Genomic DNA, 18,637 nt, shown 5'->3' with positions numbered 1-18,637 from the left:
ACCCTCATGTTCCTGTGGGGCTTGCACGGCCCAAGTCCGATGCCAGGGACAAGGACGAAAAGAATGGCAAGCCCCTGGATTCCTTTAACGGAATTCCCTTTCCACATCATTTGGAGGGGTAGGCACTTACCCCTCCAAGCACCAATTTAACCAATGCCTAACCGCCAACCTTACAAGTTGTGACGATTTGCTACGCAGTAGGCAAAAACCAAATGGCACCAGCCAATCAGCCAGATGGCAAAATTCCTACCAGGCCCCCGCTCCAAGGCAGATGACCCCATGACAGGCATAGCAAGGTCAAGCGATCAAGAAAAAACCACCCTATTAAAGGGAGGGAGGGCGGGTGATCCAGTGCAAAACGGCCAAGAGGACGTCCAACGTCTGCCCCCTGTATTTAAAGACTCTGACCCCTCCTCCATATTGGCAACAATCAAAACTCCCCAGCAACCCAATTTTAACCACTTAAAGGCTTGGGTTCCTCACCAAATCTGCCCAGTAACGGCAGGGTGGCTTGTTCCCCCAACCGCAACACGTGCTCTCTATTAGGGAGAACACGCTTTGTTATTCCACATTTGAAAATCCATCCTCTTGCTTCCTTTTATCCTGTCTGTTAACGATTCAGGTAGGGATGGGCTTAGATGTAGCGATCTTTTATATCGATCCCAGATCTTTATCAAAGCTTTTTATTACTCCAAAGTAATTTATATAGTGGGATGCCTATAATATTTTGCTCCAGTTTTGAAATATCTGAACATTATTCTATTGTCTGATCTGCTAACCAGTTAATACAATTTGTAATATACCACAAAGTTAAGTTTGGAACCTAAAGCCTCTTTCCTTATCATCAGCCTTTTTTCTTTTCTTTTTTGCTTTTAATCTTGCTTTTTTCTTTTTTGGTTATTCCAAATGAATTTCAATGAGTGTTGTTGCCAAGTGTTCAGCTACTGTGGTGATGATGCAGAAAGTTGTACAGCTCATGACAGCCGCAATCCTATATGATAGCCATCTTCAAATATCTCAAGGGCTGTCATATGGAAGATGGAGCAAGCTTGTTTTCTCCTGCTCTGAAGGGTAGGACCCGAACCAATGGCTTCAAGTTACAAGGAAGGAGATTCTGACTAAAGATACGGAAGAACATTCTGACAGCAAGAGCTGTTCGACAGTGAAATGGTCTCCCTCGAGAGGTTGTGGACTCTCCTTCCTTGGAGGTTTTTAAGCAGAGGTTGGATGGCCATCTGTCATGGATGCTTTAGCTGAGATTCCTGCATTGCAGGGAATTGGATGATATGACCCTTGGGGTCCCTTCCAACTCTACAATTCTGTGATTCTGTAATTCCTTTTGTTGCCCCTGAATCGCCCAACGTTCATAGCAAGTCTCATTTAGGTGGACGGATCTGCATCATTGCTCGTCCTCATGATGTGATAATCGGCTTAGTGTTTTGTACAAACCAGGCAAATGTGAGTCAGGGAGGAGTCTTTGGCTATACAGTGGTACCTTGGGTTAGAGACGCTTCAGGTTACAGACGCTTCAGGTTACAGACTCCGCTAACCCAGAAATAGTACCTCGGGTTAAGAACTTTGCTTCAGGATGAGAACAGAAATCGTGCTCCGGCGGCATGGCGGCAGCAGGAGGCCCCATTAGCTAAAGTGGTGTTTCAGGTTAAGAACGGACCTCCAGAATGAATTAAGTTCTTGACCCGAGATACCACTGTACAAACTATGCAGAAAACAAGAGCTCTAGAATACTGCAGTAAGTTATATTGGGATAACCTTCCAGAAGATATCATGCTTGTAGTGTCAGTTTAACTGAATAGTTAGAAATTCGATATTTGGATGAATTGCTTAGAATAATAGGCAAATTTGCATTGTTCGCTAGTAACACCTTGTTTGTTTTCTTTGAAGTGGGCTCCTCAAGAAGAGAAGGAGTACCTGCTCATGTTAATCTTTCTGCATCTTCAATGCTAATGATCGCAATGCAGTATACATCCAACCCTGGTATGTACTGGTTTTTCTGACTGTTTGTTCACCTGTCATTCTTCCTGGACATAAATCACATAACATGGAAACGGTGAAAAAGGTTTTTTGAGCAGAGCTACTGGAAAGCTACTGGGACGCGGGTGGCACTGTGTGTTAAACCACAGAGCCTAGGACTTGCCAATCAGAAGGTTGGCGGTTTGAATCCCCGCAACAGGGTGAGCTCCCGTTGTTTGGTCCCAGCTCCTGCCAACCTAGCAGTTCGAAAGCACATCAAAGTGCAAGTAGATAAATAGGTACAGCTCCAGCGGGAAGGTAAACAGCGTTTCCGTGCGCTGCTCTGGTTCGCCAGAAGCGGCTTAGTCATGCTGGCCACATGACCCGGAAGCTGTACGCCAGCTCCCTCGGCCAATAAAGCAAGATGAGCGCCGCAACCCCACGACTGGATCTAATGGTCAGGGGTCCCTTTACTACTGGAAAGTTAACACTACATGAATTGCTTCTCAACCAGTTCTTAATCCCTCTTGCTGTGTTCTTATTTTGCAAAAGAACTGAAAACAGCCCCATGAGAATGTCTAAGTCTAGTGCCGGAAGCAGCTATTTTGGTGATAATTAATTTCACAGTGTTGCAAAAGTACATTTGGATCCCAGTGTTGGAGACTTTGAACCAGTTCTATAAGTTCTATTTTAACACCAGAAATTAAAGAGCATCAGATTTTTTTTTAACTAAACAAAACCCCACAACTGCCTTAGTGATAATTAAGGAACACTGAAGTTTCACATTAAATTTAGATACGAATGTGTTGATTGCTTCATATTCTGCACTTTGGTAAGTTTCCTAATGAAGGCTCCTTATAGAAGGGCAAATTATGCCTCCTACAGTCTCATAAGTTGATTGCAATTAGAAAGATAGGAGCAGTCATGCTGGATCTGATAAATATATTCAGTTATTCTGTGTGAGGTATATCTGCCACCTTTAAAAAAAACCAACACTGTACCAAGCAAATAACAGCAGGTGAACCTATCTCTCTTGTGGCATAGATACACTGTGCACTCATGCATGGGCTTCACCTGTTGATTTTTTCCTTGTGGCACACCTATTATGGCACTGCTATTGTTAAAAAGATACCAGCACCAATCCTTCAAAAGAAGTTTCAAAATATTTAGGAAATGAGTTGGCCAAGCTTCCTAATACTCTGTTCTTAAGGTTTTTATTTTCCTTTTAAGATGGGTTGGATTCAGACTTAGCTGAATTTAGGGCACTGTTTTACAATGGTTCCAGTCCTACCTACATTTTTGCATCCAAAGAGGAACACTGGCAGAATTCTCTTTGGCCCCAAAATCCAGACACAATAAGTTGTTGGGAAGACTTCAAAAATCCAGACATTTGGCCAATTTCCCAAATTTCCTCTGGACACTAAGTCCATCATGCCAGATGTATGGCAACCCTAATTTATTTAACATCTATATGAAGGAATTGGGAGCAGATATTATGAGGTGGTTTTTTTTGAGGGGGGGGGGGAGTGCCACCAGTATGCGGATGACACCCTGCTCTGTTTCTCCACAACATCTGAGTCAGGTGTGGGTGTCCAAGCTGTGGCTGCCAATTTGTTACCGAGCCAAGTTCAAAATGTTATTACCAGTGTTTAAAGCCCGAAACCACTTGGGACCAGTGTATTTAAAGGACTGCCTCAACTTTTGTACCTCCAGCTGATTTTTATAATCTGCAACTGAGGCACATGTGATGGGTTTGTGGTTACATCGTGTCTTCATCCATCAGAAATGGAGCATTCAGTGTGGCGCTCCTGAGATTTCTTTGACCACTGAGGTTAGGCTGGCTGCACCATCTAAAAACCCAGTTGTTTCAACAAATCTTCTCTTGAAGGTTACCCATATTGTATTTCTGTGAACTTAGGTGAACATACTGCTTTTTGTTACCTATTTGTTATAGTTTTGGCTGTGTTATGTGTATCAACTTTAAATTTAGCAGTCTGTACACAGCATAGATGCTTTTAGATATTTTAAAATACTTTTTCGCTTTATTTTCATTGTATTGTTTTACCATTTCAGAGTTTGCCACCCCAGGCTCCTTCTGGGAGGTCAACAGTGGCATCAAAATAAATAGACAAACAATATAACTTATACGATTGTGATGTATAAAAAAGTGGAACGAATTATAATAAAGAAAGTAAGGTATCATATACATCTTTTACTAAACTTACGAGTTATAGAATAAAAAAATTCCTTCCAGTAGCACCTTAAAGACCAACTAAGTTAGTTCTTGGTATGAGCTTTCGTGTTCATGCACAAGAAGTGTGCATGCACACGAAAGCTCATACCAAGAACTAACTTAGTTGGTCTTTAAGGTGCTACTGGAAGGAATTTTTTTATTTTGTTTTGACAATATGGCAGACCAACACGGCTACCTATCTGTAACTGGAGTTATAGAATATCTGTACTGCAAACTTTCTTTAAAATCACATTTCCTCAGTTGTTTTCAAAGCAGTGTACACACAAAGCAGTCAAGGAAACAGCTAAACCCCATTTCAGTGGTTCAGCGCTAAGCATGACCAAGTCTGGATCTAACCCAGTAAGTTTTCTGCATACAGGCATGCTGAGTCACGGGGAGCACATTCACACATGCATTCTCCCACGTGGGTTCTGATACAGGCTCATGAGGACTGTATCATGTGAGCTTGATGAACATTTGAATTGACTTCCTGAATCCATGTAAGGGATGCTGATTGGAATGTGGTGGGGGAATCTTTCAATGGAGGTTTTTAAACAGACGTTGGATGGCCGTTTGTCAGGGATTCTTCAGCTGTGATTCCTGCATTGCAGGGAATTGGACAATTCCATGATCACCCTAACCAGACGTAGAAACTGCTGTTGCTACCCATTTGCTATGCAGGCTTTGAACTGGCAGCTATGAATTAAGACAATCAGAATGCTACAAAGCAATTTCGTTCCTTCATTTCGTATTTCAATGAGTCTGCTTTTTCTCTTCCAGTGTACCATTGTCAGTTACTGGAATGCCTTATGAAGTACAAACAAGAAGTTTGGAAAGTAAGTGTGGGACCAAATATGTTTTACAAAAAGAATAGAATGAACAATGCTCTATTTTAACATTGAAATCCTAGTAAATGACCAAATCAGTTGGGAAAATGTACATGTCTGATTCATTTCCTGAAGGACCGTATTGCAATATGAATTTGTGCATGCCATTCCCTCCTGCATCCTAGGTGGAATCCTTCTTCATGGTATGTTTTCAGAAGTGACTTAGGCCACTGGGGGAAATAGCATTGATGCAGTCTTTTTGTTTCTTTAAACCAAATCAGTTCAAAACAACACATATTCATAGAGGGCTAGAATGTTGCTTTGTTTTGTGGTTTGCAAAATTCAGGAGCCAGCAACATTGTCTAGAACAAGGTTTCCCAAAGGTGGATCTTCAGCTGTTTTTGGACTACAACGCCCACCATTCCTAGCTAGCAGGACCAGTGGTCAGGGGTGATGGGAACTGTAGTCCCCAAACAGCTGAAGATCCACCTTTGGGAAACCCTGCTCTAGAACCCAGAGTATGGGATAGGAAGTTTGGCTTTCTGGCCTTTGCAGCAACATAGTTGGTCATTGCTGGGTCCAATTTTTGTGGCTACTGGAGGCCTGTATTCAGGACTGGCCCTACCATTAGGCAGAGTGAGGAAGCTTACTTAGAAATATGATTTTTGGTCTCATGAGAGGGGCAGTAAATTGATTGCTATTTAATTTTGCATTTCTACTGCCAGAGAAGGGGAGAGAAACTTGCAGAATTTTCTGTTTGCAGTGCCTAAATAACTTAGCCAGTCATGGATAACTTGCCTTTCCTTAAAGAGAACGATGCTGGTGACCTTATGCATCTGTCCACCTGTGTCTGTTTGGTGCTTCATACGCTTTCTGAAGTTCTATTGTTTTATTTCTCTTTCTGGCTGCATTCTGTACATTTAAAGCACATGACCAAAGAATCACGGGAACTGTAGTTTTTTAAGGGTGCTGGAAATTGTAGCCTTGTGAGGGGTTAAACTACAGTTCCCAGGATTAATTGGTACAGGGAGTAATGTGCTTTAAGTGTATGGTGCGTATGAAGCCTGAATTGCTTCATGGGAGCTTGGCTCTGAAAATTGAGTAACAATTAAATGGAATAAATACAATATAGGATGCACCTCTATTGTCTGTGCAGAGGGGAGTATGTGCTCTTCTGCCTCAGGCAGCAAAATGCCTTGAACCAACCCTGCCTGGATGTTTCCTTAAACTTGGATTGCTTTACTACATCCGGTTGTCTTTTTTTCTAGTTTGTTCAGTCTTCAGCAGCCCTGTTTTCAATTAATAAGTGGTTTGCAATTAGTGATGGGCAAGACATTTGTTCAGCTCTCGTTTTAATGTGGACCTACCTAATTCGCACAGGGGAAAACAAAATGCAGACCAAATCGCAACTATCCTTTTGAAAGTTTTGACTTCTCTGAATTTTGCGATGCAGTCCTCCACCCCAAATGAGTGCAAAATACATATATCAGCAAAAAGGGTGCACATAAATGTGCAAAAATCCATTACATATCAGGAAATGGCTTGCAAAAATGTATATAGTAGGGAAAGCGAACACAAAAATGTGCATGAATTTTCATGATGGCTAAAAAAAAAAGCTCACAAACCAATGTGAACTTAATTTAAGATTAGAAAAATGAGAAACTGAAAGCTTTGCCCATTCTTGTTCACACTGCAGCCACCACCAAGACAAACTACAAAACTAAACTAAAAAGGATAAAATAGCTAATAGCTGCTGCAGTTAGAACTGTGCAGCATATAATTACGCGTTTAAAGATGGCTGAAATGAATCTTTTGAACCTGCCTCAGAGCAAGCAGAGTAGGAAATTCTGTGGATGTCAACAGGAAGGGGATTCTTAAGTTTTGGCACCACCGCTGAGCATTCACTCCATATAAATATCCCGAGGAGAACACAGGGCAGCTAATAAAATAAAATACAATGCTAAACAAAACAGACGCAGGTGTTTTGAGGCAGTTGTTGCAATCCTGGTTGCATCTACTTGGAAGTGAGCCCCAGTTGAGTTCAATTGGGCTTGCTCCCAGGTAAGTGTGTAGTGCCCAAGACTGCTGCCAAACATCACAATCCTAGGCATGGTCTACTCAGTAGTAAGAGCCACTGAGTTCAAGTGAGCAGGTATAGGATTGCAGCCAAAGTGCAGGCCTTCAAAGGTGCGCCAAAATGCACACGCTTTTCTGCATTCTGCGCCTGTGACGCCTTCTGAAATTCAACCGACAGCCCTGTTTCTCTTTTAGGATTTGCTCTACGTAATAGCGTATGGTCCTTCTCAAGTAAAACCACCGGCCGTACAAATGCTTTTCCACTACTGGCCCAACTTAAAACCACCCGGGGCAATAAGCGAATACCGAGGACTGCAGTATACAGGTAAGTGATGCTCAGCCCAGCTGTATCTTAGAGCTGGATGCTGAAGCCTAACACAGTATTGTTGTGGATGCTAAAGAGATGGATGGTTCCCACCCCCGAATCGACACATTCACTTCTAACTATTGTGTATAATGCAGTGTGTTCGCAGAACTGTGTAGTAAATGCTTACATGCAGCAAGGTGTTTCTGGGTTAACGTGTTCCTGGTAATTTAAAAAGTAAAGTAGGTGACAGTTTCTTGACTAGAAAAAGAGTTCAGTGTTGGAATGCGCTCCCAAGGTATTCCCTCAGTGTTTTTTCAGATATCTCTCAGATATACTTTAGACTTAGGAGGTTCTCTTTCAGGGCAGAGGGCTGGATGAGGTGATCCATTGGGCACCTTCGAATTCTATGATTCTATAATGAAATTGCTGAGTTGTGCAGTAGGTCAGGCATGACACCTGTCAATCTGCCGCTGTGTGAATTCCCCTCTTGATATCTTTTCTGTAACTTGTTTGGATTCCAGGAGGGTAAGGGAAATGTCTTTCTTGGCTTCTTCTCCGCTTCTGCATTCTCTCTTTGTTCTCATGTAGGGGCAGCTCACGTGTGCTATTCTTTTAAACATTTCTTTAAAAGGGGGGACAGCTTACCTGAAGCATGGAGATTGGGAGGGGAAAGTCTGATAACTGAACCAGCTTTCAGCGTGCTAGTATACATGCCAGGCACTCAAATTGTGAAGCTGGGAAGACTTGTGCTGCAGCAGATAGACTTATTGTGGGTTCTCATTTTAATACTATGACCCCATTCACAAGTCACGTATGAGCTAGAATGAGCTACAGGTGAGCTTCTGGCTTGTGGGATCCTCCACATCACATTTTGACAGGAGAAGCAGTTCAGAAGCTTCTGCTTCTGCTTTTGTTCAGCCACAATGCTCCTGAGCTGGAACTATGGTTAGTTTAAACATGCCAGCCTCAGAAACCATGGCTTGGAGCTAACTTGCTTTAAAGTAACTATAAACCAGTTTATTGCTCCAGAAATGCAACAAACCATGGTTAAGCAGAAGTGGAAGCAAAAGCTTCCAGGGTCCTTCTAGTGGCTGTGCAAGAGGAAGAGAGAGGAGGAAGAAGCAGGTGAGCACAAAGTTCATTGAAATTCATTACAGCTCATTATTGCGACGTGTGAACACAGCCAGTTCTGTCTTAACTCTGCAATGACCCATTCCTCCAGGCAAGCAAGCAAGCAAGCAAGCAAGCAAGCAAGCAAGCAAGCACATGCTGCAGAAGTCAAGTGATGAATATGACTGTGCGAACTAGCCGTAGAAATATATTTTACTGTATATGCAGAATTATAAACAAGACTTCCCAGCATTAGAATAGAGGGAGATTCTCACTGAGTTCAGTGTATTTAATGCCTCTCTAGGTTCCCAGGCAGAATTCTTTTCTGCAGGCAGCCTGTTAGCATTTAAATGGACGTGCTGATCACTGAACCTGGATCCCTAATGCAGGCATGCACTCTCAGTGCCCCTCAACTCGGTAGTTGCCAGAGCTGACATCAGAACTGGAGAGTAAAAATAATTCTAAACTGGTGTTCAGTATCTCAACCTGAACCTGAAACAAAATCTCATCACCTGAAATGAGTACAGCTGGTAGAAATGGTCTCTCAGCATTGTATCTGACCCATATTTAGCTCATCAATTAACTTATGTGTGTTCATCAGTGATGGTTTTGTTTTTCAGCATGGAATCCCATACACTGTCAGCACATTGAATGCCATAATGCCATTAACAAGCCAGCAGTGAAGGTAATGGACACTTATGCACCCCTTAGACTGTGCCCACTGAGGGGCTAATGATGTCCCAGCAGTTGCTGGAATAGTGGGGTTATCTGTCATTAAGAGTGAACAAATGAAGGGATGGCCACATCTCCAAAATGCCTTCTATTCAAACCATGGCATTGCCAGGCATAACCAAACATTACAGCAACCCCTGTATCCCTACCTTTGAATTGGTTAGAAACTTTTCTCTAGTTTGCCCCTGGAACGGGGATTTCTTCTTAATCCTGCTATAATTCTGCACCCAAAGACAAGTTTGCCTCTCCTTGAAGAGACACATGCCCCTTGTACATTGGACTACTTGGAATGTATACACTTTATAGAGGACCAGAGGCCTTACTGTGCCATGAGCAAAGTGTGACCAAGAAAAGGTGGCCCTAAATTGGCCCCTCCTCCTATATAGGATAGTCCTACCTGTTGGAGCAGATGCTATCTGTCTTTGAGCCACTGTTACCATCCTTCAGCTACAGGACTGGAGTGCTGGGCAACTGTAAACCTAAACAGTACATTGCGTTCTGTATTGTACTTTTGACAGCAGAATACTGGTAAAAACCACTATTCTCCCCAGTTTGGGTTTGGTGTTCCTGGGTAGCATCTTCATTCCTCAAATAGCTCAGGATGAAGGGTTAAACTACATATTATGCTGAGGACATTGTCAGTGTGCATGTAATGGAATTTTTAAATAAGAAAATTAATACAAACCATCATGGGGGGGGGGATTTTCATCAGAACCGCAGTGCATGGGGAGCAGAAGTTTAATCCTCCCTTTGGCATCTGTGATGCCAACAAAAAGTGCCCTCCATGCTGCAGGGGGGTTCCCCTCCCCATGTTATTTGCTGCACTGGGAGGGGGATTTTTGTCAGGATCATCACATCTGGAAAGGAAAGAGTTAACCCTCCTCTGTCCATGTGCTGTGGTTCCAATAAACATTCCCCCCTGTGCCTAGTACATGGTCACTCACTGCACGTTAGGAGTATAAATTTGTTTGGTCCTAATTGTCAGATATGGGGGCACGGGTGGCACTGTGGTCTAAACCACAGAGCCTAGGGCTTGCTGATCAGAAAGTCAGTGGTTTGAATCCCTGCGACGGGGTGAGCTTCCGTTGTTCGGTCCCAGCTCCTGTCCACCTGGCAGTTCGAAAGCACGTCAAAATGCAAGTAGATAAATAGGTACCGCTCCGGCGGGAAGGTAAACGGCATTTCTGTGCGCTGCTCTGGTTTGCCAGAAGCGGCTTAGTCAGGCTGGCCACATGACCTAGAAGCTGTCTGCGGACAAACGCCGGCTCCCTCGGCCAATAAAGCGAGATGAGCGCGCAACCCCAGAGTCGTCCACGACTGGACCTTTACCTTTACCTTTAATAGCTCTGAGTGGATATGATAGCATTTGAGCAGAGCTGAATGTATGATCTCATGGTAATTAGAGCAGAACATACTGAACCTTACAGAAGACTCGGGGATACCACCCAAACTGACGTCCCTGTGTTGAGCTCCCCCACCCATGAGTAGTACCACCCATTTTCTATGCTGATATCATGGCATATCCTGTCATTCCTGAGCAGTTACATATCAGGGGTTAACAATGACCCTGAATGACTCTCATGCTCTAAAAGAGCTAACTCGCATCCCTTTCATCCAGTAAGTTGCATCCACATTTCAGTTCAGAAACAAGCGGTACCAGTTCTCTCTTAATATTGTAGTTTAACAGCCTTTTCTATTCTTGTCCACCCCAAATCTTGTTTGTGCAGAAGCTCTGCTTAGTTTGCGACTGGTTTTTCTCCACAGAGAGCTCTGCAAACATGAATGCGTTATTCTGAACCAAAGCTAGCCTATTAGCAATGACAGTTTTCTGTCTTCTTTCTCTGCAATGCCAATATCCCAAACAAAACATTCAGCTCACCTGTGCCATCTTAATTGATGAGCCTTTCCCATATCTAAGCATAAAGAAAGCTGGTAAGAATGCCTGAGAGAGACTTGAGGCTCATGAACACAGATTCCCTTTTGTCAGTGGAAGCAATGACGTGGTGTCTTTTATTTGTCACATGCAGGGGATTTGTGTTCACTGACTAGAGCACATTTCTGGAGAGAAACTGATCCTGTCCTTCCTGTGTGTTTCAGATGTGCATAGATCCTTCCTTGTCTGTGGCTTTGGGTGATAAACCACCCCCTCTCTACCTTTGTGAAGAATGCAGCCAGAGGATTGCAGGGTGGGTAGACTTAAGAGAGGCCGACCAAACCAAAAGAATCATGGTGAACTTGAGAAACCTCTGTCCTAAAAAGCTATGCAAAAGCTTTGGAACCTGAATTAAGTCAAAAGCAAAAGCATGGTAAATCAATCCGGTCTGATTTCTTAGACACCCAAGTCCACGTGGCATCACAGGAAATGATTTGTTTGGAGGCAGTTCCACTCTTGCTGCCAGAAGTTGCTGTCTCCTGATTGCAAAACAGCCCGGTTTACTTTGGAGAGGGAGAAAAAGGATTCCCCGGATGTTGCAAGGAAGGATTTTGGGTTCAGGATGAGTGACGGCAAACTGGGAAAAGCAAATTGTTCCGATGGAAACCTATACCCACAAGAAATTGCTCAGGTCACTTCTGATTTTGTAGCTTGGTGGGGGACAATATTCCCTCTGCCTTTTGAAACAGAGGCGTGAGGTCTGAAAATAGGACTGCAACAGGGGCAGAGAGGTTTTTTTTTTTAAAAAAAACTTACCTGCATACCATACTCCCAATCTAAATCAAGCCCTAAAAAGTTGTGTGCAGGGCAACACATCTAGTTTGGCTCTGAGGGGGACTGGTATGGCTTCCTCACATCTAAACCTGGCATTTCATTTATTTATTAAATATATAACGGGGTCTGTGTGTGGCGAAATTCCAAAGTGTAGGTGCCCAATTCCGATATTGTACAGAGGAGACCGCCTGATAAGATGGTACAGTGGAACCTTGGCTGTCGAACATAATCGATTCCGGAAGGCTGTTCAGCTTCTGAAACATTCGACAACTGAGGCACAAATGGCTGTCGGCAGTTTCAATGGTGAAAATTGAGAAACGTGCCTTGGAAGCCGTTCGACTTCCCAGACGCGTTCAAAAACGGAAGCAATCACTTCCGGGTTTTCAGCGTTCAGGTTCTGAAATGTTGGGCTTCCGAGACGCTCAAAAACTGAGGTTCCCCTGTACCTGTGGGAGGCCCTTATCTTTAGAGTGCAGTGAATGAGATAAGGGGTGAGAAAATATTTCAGGTATCCTAGTCCCAAGCTGTCTAAGACATTATACACCAGAACTAGCACCTTGAAACCTGGTAGTCAGTTGGCTGCCAGTGCAATTCTTTGAGCAGCGGTGTAACATGCTGGCCCCAGTGAGCATTCAGGGTACTGCATTTCACACTAACTGCACCTTCTGGACCAACCTCAAGGGCAGCCCCACACAGAGCGCATCACAGTAATCTATCTACCACCCAACCTTGGCTGTACAGGATTAGGTTATAAACTTTGGCACAAAATCATGTATTTCTTCTCCATGTATCAGTTATTACGGGGAAGGGATAACACGACTTTCCATCTCAACAAGGCGTTGTTATTGCCTTCCGCGAGACATTTAGAAGGGAGCATTTTTATAGTGTAATAAAATCGTAACAGTGGTTGCCGTTCAGTTTGGCGGATTGCGGTTTAGAGAAGCACATTTTAAAACACACCGTGGCTTCACCGCTTTGATAGCGTTTTCCCTTAGTTTCAGAGTCAAATAATAATAAAAATTTAGGGCAAAGAAATGCACATTTACTAAAAATTAGACCATAAGGTGCACTTCTTATTTTTGCCTGCTGCTTTATAGCAGCCTTGGCATCACAGCGAGGCCATTTGCAGAAGGGGGAAAAAGGTAATTTAATTTTATAGAAGTCACCTTGGTGTAGAAGTCATCTTTGATTTAAACCTGAAGTGAAAATAATTAAATTTGCTAGGAGGTCTGGCTTTTAAGCAGGAATAAGCGAATTAGATGGTGGAGCTGTTTGTTCTCTTTTTATGTTGGGATCACACCCATAGCCATCTGAGGATAGTCAAAGGTGCTCTGTATTTCTTCATCTGATTGAGAATTTTCAATATAAGCTGCAAAAAATGGGTAGAACATAGCAGAGCTGACATCAGTACAGCGGTAATGTGAGATAAATGCAATGTGACAAAGTAGTCCAGTTCAGAAGTAAAAATTACAGAGATAGATACTATCCATAATCAGGAGGAGCCCAGCCTGTGCAGTTTAAAAATGGCTTTTTCATATTTTATTTTATTTTATTTTATTTTATTTTAGTGGTGGTGGTAGGGAAAACACATCATAAACTACTCTGATTCTTTCCTTTCCTTTTAAGGGATCACAGTGAATGGTTGATTGATGTTCTTTTACCACAAGGTAAGACCATTTAAAGTTGGATAGCAAGTACTAATGGCAATACCGTGATATGGGAGTTTTTATAGAATCATAGAATTGTGGGATTCTAAGGGTGCTCAAAGGTCATTCAAACCAAGCCCCTGTATCGTAGCTCGGGGGTAGAGAACGTGGCATGCATGCAGGAGGCCCCGAGTTCAAATCCCCAGCACCTCCAGTTTCAAAAATCAGGCAGCAGGTGATGGGGAAGATCCTCTGTTGGAGACCCCGGAGAGCTGCTGCCAGTCAGAACAGGCGATACTGGACTAGATGGGCAAATGGTTTGAGCTGACATAAGTTCAGGAATGATCAGAGTTGTAATTAAAGATGCCAGAGAATCCAGGCAAAAGTGGGGAAGGAAGCGGAAATAGCAGCAGTTCAGTTTCTGAAATGGAAATCAGTCAAACAATTATGACTCATTCACATTGTTGCTTTTAAGTGCACCATCTATACATAATTAGATAGATAGATATATAATTTATTACGGTTGGAGACCAGCTTACAAAACACACTTGGGGGTACAGTCACAGAAGGAAAACAAACAATTAAAACAATGTACAACAATAAATTTAAAAATAATGTACAACAATAAACTACCGCAGGCAGCCGGTCCAGAGTCACCCATGGAACCGAGTTTGGGGATTTTCTTAACAAACTAGTTTGAGTTGGGAGATGGTCTGCTCCTATAGATCTGTACACAGAATCTGGCGACCATCCAGGTTGTCTTCTGATCTTTGCCTAACAGAAAAAGGTCGAAATTTTGCTTTTCCGGGAGGTCAGCGAGCCTCACCAGCAGGGGATCAATGGTCTTACTACATGCCTCTTCATAAAAGGGACATCTAAAGAACAAGTGCTCTGGGCTTCCTACCTCCCCCAATGGACTGGCGCAAAGTCTCTGAGCATATGGGACTTTTTTAAAGGTTCCTTCCAGGACCGGCGAGGGCAGGGCCGAGCTTCTGGCAAGTGTAAAGGCCCTTCTTGCATTTTTAGATACGAGAAAGAAGAGATATGCTGCCGGTGCTGCTATATATCTCTTGATTTCTCCAATTTTATAGTCGGGGCACCTTGAGCCGTCCCATTGTCTATCGGTGTCTATGATTCTTTGCCTGACCGTAGCTTTTGCCTGGCCCAACCCCAGGCTTAGAAGGGCTTGAGGGGCAAAACCCAGTTTCTGAAGGGTGTTCAGGACTGCTGTCTGCCAGCCTGACTGGAACTGGTCGCAGAGGATCAGTGGGACTATTCCTCGGGGGAGCAGATTCAGTGTCAGCCATTTGTAGATTGATGTTAGGTACATAATTAGTTATGTTTTTGACATTGTTTTAACATTTGCTTTCCATTGAAATGAATGTGGTGTAAGTTACCTAACTTACCTTAAATAGTGCACAGTGAGATGAATTGTGTATTCTGCGCGGGAAGTTGAACGGCAGCAGAAAGGAAGCAGCTCTGATTGCAACAAATACAGGCTCGATTGGTGGCGTAGGAAGGGGGGAGCGGTGGGTGCAGGCTGCCCTGGGTCTCATCCCTGAGGGGGGTGAACGCTGGGTCTGGCCTGCAGCGCGCCTGAGCCACATGTCTCTTTTTTCAGTCAGAACTCACCGGAACTCGGTTCCGGCACCTCTCAGGTGGGCGCCATTGACATTCTAAGAGAATAAGGGAGGTGTTCATGTTGAGTTCTGGCACCTCATTTTCTAGAAAAATAGCACTGCATATTAATTATAGTATAGTATAGTATAGTATAGTATAGTATAGTATAGTATAGTATAGTATAGTATAGTATAGTAATCTTCATGCAGTGCTGGTTCCAGAATTGGGTGTTTTGTGCAAAGCAGAAATGGTAGCACTATTCTGGAACCTGGCAAATTCTAGGTCTTGACACCCTCTGGTGCTGATCCTGTTTTTGTGTATTTCACTAACCCTGAACATTTTTTGGGTAATTTGTTGTGAGTTCAGCCAGTGCTTCTTGTGGTGAAATCCAAATTCTAGTAAGCCCTGAGTCTGGTGCCAGGAGTTCTACTCCACGGAGGCCTAACAATTTATTACGAACCCAGAATTTAATGGCACTCTCTATTCCAGCTCTTCTCTTGGCTCAGACTACTTTTACCATCTGTGCATCTCTTCTTGTGCATATTGCTCCAATGAATTCTCTGGCTTTTACCTCTGTATGGAGAACAGGGTCATGCTACTACTCATTGCATTGGACTGGCCAGAATCATTTACCATTTCCATGCAGGTGGGAAGCAGGGAATACCTGCCATGTTTTAGAACTGTAAGAGAAAGAAGCTCTGAATTACAAAAGACGTCCCATTCTAGACATCTAAACCTGCTTAGCTTTGCAAACAGAACTACAAGAGGTACCTCATTCTGGAAGCGTTCTGTGTGGCTAGCGGTCTGTTTCCAGCACACATATAATAAGAGAAGCTCTGCTGGATCAAACCAGAGGCCCATCTAGTCCAGCATTCTGTTCTCAAAGTCTCCAGCCAGACATCAATGTAAATGGAGGCATTACTGCAATACAACTCTCCTGTTCACGATCCCCAGAAACTGCTATTAGGAGACATAAATGTGCTGAACAGGCAAACAAGATTTTTGATGGTTACACTATCACCACCTCATAATTCCATTTTCTCTAGAATATCTTGTAAGGCCCCAGATCAGCCTGTCAAAGGAGTGATCATAACTGTTTTGATATTCCGTTTACCTTCCCATTACAGCCGAAATTTCTGCTATATGTCAAAAGAAGGTAAGACTCTTCCATCTATGCGATGGGGCATCACTCTCAGCTTTTTATTTTTGTCTGTGATTTCATCTCGTCGTCACGCGCAGTGCAAATATTCTCCCATTGTCGTCGTTTTTGGTTAAGAGATGGAGGGTTCTGTCGTATTGGAGTCTGTGGAATGTTGCTGGAACGTGTTGACATTGTGCATCTGATTACTGGGCGTTGATATTCAGTGGCTATTTTCAAGCGCTGCCTTGTTGCCATTCATTTCACCTTGCGCAGTTCGGTGTGAGTGCAATCCAGAAATAATTGCTGTGGCACGAGGCCCGTAGGAATGAATGGAGATTACAAGGATAATTTAAAGGCTTCAGCAGAACAAAATGAAGCATGCTTACAAATTTACTTTCATCTAGTGATTCCTTTTAGCGCCTCAAATGAACAATTTGTTCTCGTTTGATCAAACTCGAATTGTTTCAGCCAGGCTTTGCATCTTGGAGTTGTCACTACTATTTTATCAAAGTATGGCCTTCTTATTTAAAACACACACACAAGATCAAGGCACTGCTTACCTTTCCCTACCTCACGCCATGACATAAAGGAATTGTGGCACAATTAGACCTAGGACACAGCTATACAGCTGCAAATATAATATTTTAAGTGCGTTTTAAGGGCATTATATGTAATTGACACTAGATGGTGATGGTGAGCTTATGGCAAATTCAATATATTTTTCAAAACGGTTTTTAAAAAGCATTTTCACAGTGTTTTTTTATATGTGTCTAGATTCCACCCTAGAGCAGGAGACTGAAGATGGCAAGAGGAAATGAGATATCTTGTTCACAGTTCCTTGTTTCATTGTGTATGGCAGACTTGTGGGGTCTGCTTTATTTTTTTTAAAAAAAACTAGTACCTCAACATCAACCAAGCGGAGCCATGTATGAAATTTTGGGAGCAGCCAGTTTAAAAAAGGTGGCCCAGGGAGTAGAGCCAGTTACCTCCTGCACTCTGGGCTTTTTAAAGTCATCACAGTAGTTCCACACTATACATTTAAAGCATATTCAGCACACACATAAATCACATTACTTTGCCCAGATAATGCTAGGAATTGTAGTCCCCCCCCCCTCACAAAGCTACCATTTCCAGTGCCTTTAACAACTTGCAGCTCCCAGAATTATTTGGGGGAACTCAGATGCCTTAAATGTGTGTTGAATATGTTTTAAATGTTTAGTGCAGATCTTGACTGAGAGGCCTGGGAGCAAAATGCTGAAGGGTCCTCATTTTACCATGTGCTATAAAAAGGAGAAAATGCCAATGTAATAATTTCATAAAACATAGGCATTTGACAATTGAAGCAGTGTAAGATTCCATGCCGCTAAAACTGAAATATATACACCCTCCAAAAAAATTGGAATTCACTTGCATTAATACCATGCGCCATCTTAAGCTTATTTTCTCTGAAATAAGCCCTACTGATTTTGATAAATTGAATTTAAGTGATGTTATTTACAGTAGGTATTCACCGACCATCTTTTAAAATGCACACATTGACCAGGGGTATGATTTAGTGTTTCTCAGGGCACACTTGGAATTTTGCAAAAGAGCTGTGTGTTGCCACAAAATGGGTCCCACATGAGAGGGCATAGCCAGTCACAAAATGGCTGCTGCAGGGTTTGTGAGAGCAATCACAGCATTCCCTCCTGCAACAGGACATCCATTTCACCAAAGGCAAATAGGTAAGGCTAAAATACAAATATCATCCCCTAGAGCAGTGGTTCTCAACCTGTGGGTCCCCAGATGTTGTTGGACTACAACTCCCATCATCCCTGACCACTGCTCATGCTGGCTAGGAATGATGGGAGTTGTAGTCCAACAACATCTGGGGATCCACAGGTTGAGAAACACTGCCCTAGAGCTTTAGTGAAGGGCAGATCTGGGGAATATATCCCCCTCCCTCAAACGAAAAAGCCAATCATTTGAAACCCATGTTCTGCTCCTGCAGAACGCCCATTTCACAGAAGTCAAGCCAGCCAATTTCACCAAATCACATCCAAGTAAAATTCTCCTGCCAACTTAGCAGTTCGAAAGCATGTCAAAGTGCAAGTAGATAAATAGGTACCACTCCGGCGGGAAGTTAAACTGTGTTTCCGTGTGCTGCTCTGGTTTGCCAGATGCGGCTTAGTCATGACCCAGAAGCTGTCTGCGGGCAAATGCCAGCTCCCTCAGCCAGTAAAGCAAGATGAGCGCTGCAACCCCAGAGTCATCCACGACTGGACTTA

The 18,637-nt window shown here is 43.1% G+C and overlaps 1 protein-coding gene across 7 annotated transcripts in view; it reads left to right on the top strand.

Moving 5' to 3' along the window:
* Window positions 1–18,637, top strand: part of UNC79 (unc-79 homolog, NALCN channel complex subunit) — a 131,500-nt gene that overhangs the window by 20,022 nt on the left and 92,841 nt on the right. For 6 of the 7 annotated variants that reach the window (XM_081857342.1, XM_081857340.1, XM_081857341.1 and 3 more), the window contains 7 exons: window positions 1,903–1,995; window positions 4,985–5,040; window positions 7,303–7,432; window positions 9,145–9,209; window positions 11,354–11,442; window positions 13,590–13,630; window positions 16,357–16,385. In XM_081857342.1, coding sequence (XP_081713468.1) covers window positions 1,903–1,995; window positions 4,985–5,040; window positions 7,303–7,432; window positions 9,145–9,209; window positions 11,354–11,442; window positions 13,590–13,630; window positions 16,357–16,385 — 503 coding nt within the window. The remainder of the gene's footprint in view (window positions 1–1,902; window positions 1,996–4,984; window positions 5,041–7,302; window positions 7,433–9,144; window positions 9,210–11,353; window positions 11,443–13,589; window positions 13,631–16,356; window positions 16,386–18,637) is intronic. The other variant, XM_081857343.1, reaches the window with a different exon arrangement.

This window comes from Podarcis erhardii, assembly GCF_964252035.2.
Source record: "Podarcis erhardii genome assembly, chromosome: 1".
Lineage (NCBI taxonomy): Eukaryota > Metazoa > Chordata > Lepidosauria > Squamata > Lacertidae > Podarcis > Podarcis erhardii.
The sequence above is the reverse complement of the archived record's forward strand: the minus strand, read 5'-3'. Positions and strand labels throughout refer to the sequence as shown.